The following is a 10,300-nucleotide window of genomic DNA, read 5'->3' on the forward strand; positions in this document are numbered from 1 at the left end:
TCTACCAAATCCACTCACAAGGCTTTGGTTGGCCAAAGGCCATAGTAGAAGACACTTGCCCAGGGTGCAACACAGTGGGACTGAACCCAGAGCCATGTGGTTGGGAAGCGAGCTTCTTACCACACAGCCATGTTATATATATAATATGTACGTATAAATATGTATGTGTGTGTGCATGTGTGACTGGTAGTTCCAGATTTTAAATTTTCTCAGGTGAGCAGCTAAAAATAACTTCAGACTTTCTTTTTAACAGTGATGGTGGGGACATGACAGTGAGATTGAGGTGTGTAGTTACATGTCAATCTTGATCAAAACATGGACAGTGGTGGGTGGGTGAAGAATCTCAGAGTTCAATCAGTGGTGAGGGCAGTAAATAGAATTAAAAATCTTTTGAAGTTTTTTCTAATTAATTTTCACCTTTTGTTTATATTATTTAACCCTGGGTTAACCTTCATTGAGCAGGTTGTACAATCAAAGTCATTCCCATCATGAAAGGAAGGTGGTTTTTATTCCACTTTTTTTTCAGTCACCTTTCTCTATGACTCATTACATGTAAGATCAGTGCTTTCTTAAAGGAAGTACATGGCACTCTGGGCAGTTGTCTGGGAGCTCCATGGGCTTAGGGATCTTGGGGGACCAATTGTATACTGAGATATAATCTAGGTTGTGTATGTAGGGACCCCCTCCCCCAGTGCTCTGCTTTGTCTGGGGACAGTCTATAATACTGTTAAGATGGTCCTAAGAATGATGGGACAGAAATGACAGCATTAGAAGGACTCACTTACTTGGGAGTGGGACCCACTGAAGTTTGTTTTCATATATTGAGATAAATCTGTGTAAGGAGAGGAAGATTGAAACTTTTGGCCTGGATAAGTGCAAACTTCAGGGTTCACTGCTTGAGAGTAAGGGAAGGAACACATCCACTTGTTGAGTTGGGACAATCAGAAATATTTACACATTTCTTGTGATAACTTTAGGAGAGAGCCATTTTGATAATAATCAGCTGATGCCATTAAGCAGAAGCATCTAATAACAATAACTGGTTGATAATACTGATTTCTAATTTTGACACAAGGCCAGCAAATTTGGAGGAGTGGAGTTAGTCAATTATTTCAAACCCCAAAAGGATGAAAGACAAAGCTGATCTCAGCAGAATTTGGAGTTAGAACCTAAAGATGGAGAAAATGCTTAGCAGCATCTTATCCAGCATGCTAACAATTCTGCCAGCTCACTGCCTTAAACTGGTTGATAATATTAACTTTGATTACAATAAGCAACTTCCACAATGTGTGTGTGTGTGTGTGAGAGAGAGGACGCACAGCCTAGTGGTTAGGGTGTTGCATTCACAATCGTGAGATTGTGGTTTCAATTCATTCCTAGACTGGGTGATGCATTGTGTTCTTGAACAAAACATTTAATCTCATATTGCTCTGCAATCACTTTGACACCTGACACACTGTGCACCTATACAGGAAAACGATGATTTGGTGGAGTGAGTGAGCTAATTAATGTACAACACATTCTTTTGATCACAATAAAGAAATCATTTGTGCAAGTCATTCAGAAAAAATGCTGAACACTCATATATTGTCTTCAATGGGAGAATCTATCATGTATAAATATATATATTGGCAGAAGCTATAGAGTGACTCAAGAACTGAGTTTCATGCATCAACACATCAAATTCAGTAAGTGCCAATGCACTTAATAATACAAAAATATATATACTCATGTTTTGAGTTCTTTTTGCATCGCCAAACATTATTTATAGGTTTGGTTTAACAAATGAAAGAAAAAGAACTCAATACATGAAGTTGAGAGTAAGTATATATTTTATTTATTAGTTGTGGGGTTACATAAGTGGCACAAAGGCCTTACAGTTCAAGCCAACAGAACTCTAGCTTCAGTTATTTATTCATATTGTTTTGAACTAATCATGCATTATTTCATAGCTTCAAGATTTCAATGATGTGGTTATTTATTCTTAGGATGACATTGTAGGGTAGGTGTGAGAGGCCAGTTCTAGCCAATTTGAACATAAAACAAGTAGAATATGTGATGGGAATGGTTGAAGAAAAAAAAAAAACGGCGGTGCATCAGCATGGCCGCAGCTTTAAGATGAAACTATAGAAAAAAAAAATATTCGTGAGTGTGTCTCTGTTGATACTACTCCCCACTCTGATGAGGGGCCTTGTCCTGTAAGTTATCTGGTGACATTGTTGGTCTTGGCACCATTTAAGAAGTACCCAGTTAGCTCTGTAAAGTGGTTGGTATTAGGAAGGGCATCCAACTGTAGAAACCAAGGCAAAGAAGACAACAGGGCTGAGCACAGTCTTCTGACTTGCCAGTTTCATCTTGAACTGTTCAACTCAAGCCAGCATGGAAAATGGATGTTAAATAATGACGATGATGATGATGATGATATATATATATATATATATATATATATATATATTAGTGAGTGGACAAATGAAAGAAAAAGTCAATCAACAAATTTAGTAGGAGTTTTGAACCAAATCAAAATGTTTTAAATAATTACACACACACACACACACACACACATATATACATATACATATGTATATATATATATATATATATATATATATACACCTGTGTTGGTGGCACGTAAAAAACACCCACTACACTCTTGGAGTGGTTGGTGTTAGGAAGAGCATCCAGCTGTAGAAATGCTGCCAAATCAGATTGGAACCTGGTGCAGCTCCCCAGCTTACCAGTTTTCAGTCAAACCATCCAACCCATGCCAGCATAGAAAATGGAAGTTAAATGATGACACACACACACACAATACATACCATGTATGTATGTATATACGGAGTATATAGACTGTTACATGGAAGCTAAATAGAGTAGACTTACAAATATTTGATCTCTATTAATCCACCAACCACCATCATCACCACAACCACCACTGTCATTACAATTACTACCATTATGACCACCACCACTACTCCTAATACAACCTGATTCTTTCCCTTCTATTTTCTTCATCAAGGAATAATAAATCCTGCCAGAACAGGTGAGATAATCTCTGTTATGCTAATGTCATCCACAATCACTAAATCATTAAGCAGCCAGCCAGCCAAGCAGCCTGCCATTCCAAGGTCAACAGGGAGATAGGAGAGGAGAGAGGAAATTGGCATAGTCCTATGACTTAGAAAGGGGATCTGATTGCCATATTAAAGGCGAAGGGGTCTGGTTGCTATGGTAAAGGTAAAAGAATAGTAACAAGAATTACTATGTCTACAAACCCCTCTGCTTCTTTTATTCTGTTTTGCCAAATGTAAATAAATCACATTGTGCAGCACCTTTGGCAAGTGTCTTCCAATATAGCCCCAGGCTGACCAATGCCTTGTGATAAATCTGGTAGACAGAAACTATGCGAAAGCCTATCTGTCTGTGCTTTGCAACTACATGGTTCAAGATTCAGTCCCACTGTATGGCACCTTGGGCAAGTGTCTACTACTATAGCTTTGGGCTGACTAAAGCCTTGTGAGTGGATTTAGTAGATGGAAACTGAAAGAAGGCCATCATATATTTATCTCTGAGTGTGTGTGTGTTTGTACCCCACCACCACCTGACAACCAATGCTGGTGTGTTTACATCCCCATAGCTTAGTGGTTCAGCATAAGAGACTGATAGAATAAGTACTAGGCTTAAAAAAAAAAAAATCCTGCAGTTAATTTGTTCAACTAAAAATCCTTCAAGGTTTTTCATTCAATTGACTAAAACATGTAAAAAATATCTGTGTTTGTGTGTGTGTATATATGGAGGTACATAGCTTAGTGATTAGGGTGTTAGACTCATGATCAAAAGATTGTGGTTTCAATTCCTGGACTGGGCAATGCATTGTGTTCTTGAGCAAAACACTTCATTTCACTTTACTCCAGTCCACTGTCAAACAGTGTATATATTACCCCATCCACTGGGATCATATATACACACCACAAAATCTGGAACTAGCCTTACAAGTCTATATGACTCGAGAAAGGGCTTTATGCATTTATATATACTTCATCTTTAACTTGTTTCAATCATTAGATTACATCACCTTGTGGAGAATTTTTAACTGAATGTATCAACCCTACTACTTATTTTTTTTTAAGCCAGGTGCTTACTCTACCAGTGGTAGGGGGACAAACAGACAGACAGACAGGCACGCACACACACACACACACACACACACACATATGTATATACACATATACACGATGGGCTTCTTTCAGTTTCTGTCTACCAAATTCACTCACAAGCTTTGGTCAGCTTGAACTTATAGCACAAGACACTTCCCCAAGGTGCCATGCAGTGGAACTGAAACTGGAATCATGTGGTTGGGAAGCAAGTTTCTTACCACACAACCATGTAAGAAATCCATCTATATATATGTGTGTATGTGTTTGTCATCTACCAACTGCTTGACAACAGGTCCACATAACTTAGTGGTTTGGCAAATACGACTGACAGAATAAGTACCAGACTTTAAAAAATAAGTACTGGGTTCAGTTTGTTCAACTACTTTCAAGTTGTCCCAACATGGTTGTAGTCCAATGACTGAAACAAGTAAAAGATAAACGATAAAACACGCACACTCACAGACAGTTGTACAAACAATTGATTTTCTTTTTTTCCTGTTTAATCACATACCTACTTATATACTGACATTACACATCACAGAAGTTATAATGCTATAGTGTTGTCACTCACAAATGCAATAAGCAGGTGGTTAGTGTGTATGTCTTTGAATTGTAGTGTACATCTGTGTGTCTATGTGCTATAGTGTACAATTGTATGTGTGTATATGCACGTATTTACAAGCATATGCAGGTGAAACATACATAATTGCATGAGCAGTTTTCTTTTGTATGTGTGTGTATCATGTGCTTGAAGTGCAGGAACATGTGATTGCATGTACATAACTATGTGTAAATGTATGTGCAGATGCTTGCAGGGACAGATGATTACATATATGTAGTTTCTTCTAAGTATATATGCATGTGTTTATATATGTACATGCATACACCTATATGTGTCTATAACAGAAAACCTATTAAGTACATATCTATATTCTACTGATGACAAAAGGTAAAAGTACAAACATTGTCCCAGTTTACCTCTCTCTCTCTCTCTCTCTCTCTCTCTCTCTCTCTCTCTCTCTCTCGTAAGCACTGAGCTAATGAGGTAGTTCAACATGGTAGCTCACACTACTAGAAATAGCAGTTAAATCTTCCTCATCTTAAAGAAAAAAAAAAAAAGAAATGTTCGGTAATGTGGTGATTGGGTTCTCCTGCAGAGAAGGAAAAAGACTGGATTGTCATGGTTGGAATGCCTTTGATCATAGGCTTGCTTGATCAGATTTGACCTGGTGTTAAACAACAACCATTGACCCTGCCTCCACAAACACACATCTGCTGACACACATGCACACACACAGACACACACAATCATCAACATCATCATCCAATGTATAGCCTTCAAGGGTCACTAACATCATACATTTCTAAGATTTGGGGTTAAGAGTTTGTGAGGTGTCATTCTGCAGCAGACAACTTAATTTCAGGTGAATGGAATGGATCAATGTAAAATAAAAGGTCTTATCCAAGGTTCTATCTATCCAAGGTTCATGCTACTTGGTCCAGTAACTGAACCTGCAACCTCACAATCATGAATCAAACATCCTAACCACTTGTCCACAAGCCATTACACATAAATACACATAAGTATGTATCTATATATAAATGTACTGGTACAAACATACACATATATATACATACATACATATACATTCATACACACAAACACATGTACAAACAGAAAGTTACATACAAATGCACATACATGCATAATCCTACTCCTACACAGACACACACACAGACATATATATATATATATATATATATATATATTTCTGTTAGAAGAAACTACATATATGTAATCATCGTCTATTTATTTGTTATTATTATTGTTATTGTTGTTGTAATAAAGTATTTCCAACGGATCAATTTTGAGCTCTATTTAAAGTTGATATATATATACTAGTACACAAACACACGCATATACATACATACGTACATATATATATACACACAAAGATACATGCAATTTTAAATGACAGAACAGAGACAAAATAAGTATATGACACTCTTACACACACACACACACACACACACACACACACACACACAGTGTTGATAATAATGTCACACTCAACATTACCTCTTCCCAGTAATATCCATACTGGGTGTAGAAGCAGCGCCAATCATTGTAACTGCTGTAGCTATAATTATAGTTGTCATGGTATAAAATATTCCATTCTGATGTCATTCTAACAAAATATATTTTTTCTTTGTTTTTGTATTATTTTTCTCCAAGCTTTGGTTAGCTTGGTTTTTTTTTTTTTTGATTTGTGGTGTAACTAGCTATATGTATGCGTATATGATGTATTACAGATCCAATACTAAGAAAACTATCAGATGATGCCTCACAAGGAGTAACCACTTTTACTACCAAGTGTTAAATAGAAACTAATCTAACTGCATCATATAGACTAATATCATGAAAATGAGGTCTTTCAGATGGAGGATGGGGGAAGAGAGGCTGGGAGAGAGCATATTAAAAATAAAAAATCATTAATAATAATAACAACAACAACAAATAAAAAAAAGACTATAATGATGGATTTAGTTACTGAATTGATCCGATCTCATTAACAACAAAAAATAAGAAAGTAAAAAAATAATAATATATGGAAAATACAGAAGCAAAGACATTTAAAAATAAGAAAATTTTTTTTTTTTTGAATTAGAAAAAAAATGAAAGAAAATATATTTATTTTTTAAATCTAGAAAATATTATATAGACAAAGTAAAAGAAATTAGTAAAAATGAAAAATAAAAATATTAATAAAAAAGTAAAAAAAGAAAAACTTCTTTTCAAAAAAATAGGGAAAAGTAAAAAAAAATATAGAGTGAAGAGAAAAAATTTTTAAATTAATGGAGTGAAAAATGATGAGAGAGAGAGAGAAGAAAGAGGAGGAGGGAGTTGAGATGGGGAGTTAAGAGGGAGTTGGGGATAGTTTTACGGGAGTTAAGAGGTAGAAGGATAGTAAAGAAAAAGAGGCACTTCAGAAATGAAATATTTATTTATGAATTTTAAGTTTAGGTTTCAGTCAAGGTTAATTAGTTGTGAAACAGATTAGTAGTTAATTAGGTGATTTTATTTAATTTTTATTAGTTTCTTATATAGTTTATGTTGTTTTAGTTTGTTATTTAGTTAAGTTGCTTTGTATTAAGCTGGGTGTGTGTATATGTATGTGTGTGTCTCTCCATATGCATTTATATATATCTACATATGTATGAATGCATATAATATACACATACACATGTGCATATATATATATATATATATATATATATATACACACACACATATATGACAACACATGTATGTATATACATACACACACCTACAAACACAAATGCTGTCACACAAAGAATAACTGTTTTTACAACCAAGCGTTAAACAGAAATTTATCTACAAACTGCATCATATAGACTAATGCCTAAACATATATAAATGCACACATAAACACACAAACATATGTATATATACACTGACACACAAGTGCAAGTATGGTTGTGCAGTTAGCAAGTTATCTTTGCAATAATATGGTTTCTGGTTCAATCCCACCGTGCACCACTTTGGACAAATGTCTTCTACTATAAGCTCAGGTCAACCAAAGTCTTGTGAAAGAAATTTGGTAAATGAAATGTATGGAAACCTATTGGAAGGACCATTCCTGTTCTTTGGAGGTTGAGGATTAATCTACCATTCAGTTTAGCTCTGGTACAAGTCTTTGATTAACATGACGCTATGATAGAAACTTGTCAAAGGAATTGTGGAAACGAAACCGAAACCACTTGGTTGCAAAACCATCTTGTTTATTGCATAACCATAACTGCACTTATGTATCTGGGTAGATATACCTGTGTGTGCGTGTATATGCATATATGTGTACATATGAGTTTGTATGTATGTATCACACACACAAACCCTGTAAAGTGGTTGGCATTAGGAAGAAGCATTCATGCCAAATTAGACATCTGCAACTTAGCACCGTCCTCTGGCTTGTCAGATCCTCTCAAACCATCCAACCCATGCCAGTATGGAATATGTATGGTAAATGATGATTAGAATGACGATAAATTTTCATGCTTACATGAGTCAAACGGAACTTGTCGAGGCAGATTTTCTATGGTTAGGTGCCAACCCTTACTTGTTTCCATGCAAGGTAATACTTCCTTATGATCAGACATGTTTTTATGGCAGATTGAAAATGAAAGCCACTGCTTCTACGATGATGATACTTGTTTTACAAATGCTGTGAACTGGCCCAAATAGGCTACCTGTTTTATGTTCTAACCATCCAGATGCAGCCTATCACACCTACCCTTCAATGCCAGTCTAAAAATATACAATTATATCATCAACATTTCAAAGCTACGAGATAAAGAATGATTAATTTAAAAACAATGTAAATGAAAAAGTACTACAGTTGACAGAATAATCTGAATGCTAAAGGGTTAAAAAGATGGAAAAAAAAGGTGGGGACACAGCAGCAGAAGACACAGGGGAGGGGCAATGGGCCACAAACCCCAGAACACATGGAATGCTCATCCACGCTTGTAGTAAAGACTGCGATGGCATTGCCATGGAGAATGACCAGCGACACTAGCTGCAGTAGCTACTCCAGCTCATGGAGCTCATTTCTCCAACGAACAACCACTATCCTTATTTTGCAGAGGAAATCAGTAGTGCAAGGTCCTAGAACCCCTGACATCGCAACAGCGACCAGAACAAACTGATAGCAGCCAGCCAAGATCCTATACCTATAGTTGTGCGATGTCAAGACAAGGTAATAGGCACATGCACACATACAGGTGCCTATGATAAGTTTCATTAAGTTTCTGTCTATCAGATCCATTCACAAGGCTTTGATTGGCCCAGGGCTATAGTACAAAACTGTTTCTCAAAGTACCACCATGTAGAACTGAACTGAAATCATGTCAAAAGGCAAACTTTTAAATTACATACATACAGCAAAAGATGCTTACACACACATAAAAAACATACATATACATACACACATATCACAATATATATATATATACATAGATACATACATAAATATATACACACACACAAATATACACAGACACAAATAAAACACTCACAATAAACAAATTAAATCAGTTGAGTTATTAGGACAGTGAAAAGGTGAGACAACAGTTTAAAAAAATTTTTTTTTTCCTTCTAATATCATCAAAAATTGTTTATTTCAGAGTATAAAAAATAAGAAAGCAAACGATAAAACAAAAATGGAATTATAATAGAAAAAACAAACAACCTAAGATGAAACCCTTAAATAGTAATTGAAAACATAACTAGAGCATATTAGAGGGGTGAGTTAAATATGAAAAATGAGATGAATTATCATTAGGAATAGCTTTGTAGTTTTCTTTAGAACGAGAAAAATATTTCGAAATTCAAGAAAAAAATCATGTTTAAATTTACATAAAAAAACATTATATGTAATTTGAAGACGATGATGGTTGTGGGTGATGAGAAATTTGATGATGGTGGTGGTGGTGGCAGTTGTTGTAGTGGTGATATGATGATAGTGGTGGTGAACAAGATAACTGTGGGGATAATGATGGTGATGGTGAAGGTACTGACTTTGATGAGATTGATGATGATTATAGTGATGACGATAGTAACGATGATGGAGATAGTGATGATGCTTATGATGATGATAGTGACAATGAGGTATAGTGATGATAATGAGAATGGTGATAGTACGGATGGTGGTAAAGATACGATGATGATGATGATGACGACTACAATGATAGTGATGATGATGATATATCATTTAGAAATCATTAAGTTGTATATCTTATCCACTTTGTCAGTATCAAATGATAAAAGTTTTAGTTCAGAGATAGATAGATAGGATAGATAGATAGATAGCGAGAGAGAGAGAGAGAGAGAGAGAGAGAGAAAGAGAGAGATAGAGAAAGAGAGAGACAGATGAGGGAGAAATATGTGCTTTCAGGAGATTAAGTGCTTACGTCAACTTGTAGAAGACATTTCATATCATAATACGGAGAATATTCCAGCGCAACTACACCGCTGTGTGCATATCTGTGTATGTGTGTAGTATATGCATAAACACACACACACGCACACACACACACACATATATATATATATATATATATATATA

At 35.5% G+C, this 10,300-nt stretch overlaps 1 protein-coding gene across 4 annotated transcripts in view; it reads right to left on the reverse strand.

Moving 5' to 3' along the window:
- LOC106870296 (unconventional myosin-VI) overlaps window positions 1-10,300 on the reverse strand; it is a 174,515-nt gene that overhangs the window by 104,565 nt on the left and 59,650 nt on the right. Inside the window, exon 1 of one of the 4 annotated variants that reach the window (XM_052975408.1) lies at window positions 6,235-6,519. The exons of the other annotated variants lie outside the window; for them this stretch is intronic. Within the exon in view, the coding sequence (XP_052831368.1) occupies window positions 6,235-6,342 (108 nt within the window). The 5' untranslated portion in view covers window positions 6,343-6,519. Of the gene's footprint in view, window positions 1-6,234; window positions 6,520-10,300 lie in introns of those variants that run through there. 4 annotated transcript variants of the gene reach the window in all.

The sequence above is a fragment of the Octopus bimaculoides genome, chromosome 21, assembly GCF_001194135.2.
Source record: "Octopus bimaculoides isolate UCB-OBI-ISO-001 chromosome 21, ASM119413v2, whole genome shotgun sequence".
In the NCBI taxonomy this organism is placed as follows: domain Eukaryota; kingdom Metazoa; phylum Mollusca; class Cephalopoda; order Octopoda; family Octopodidae; genus Octopus; species Octopus bimaculoides.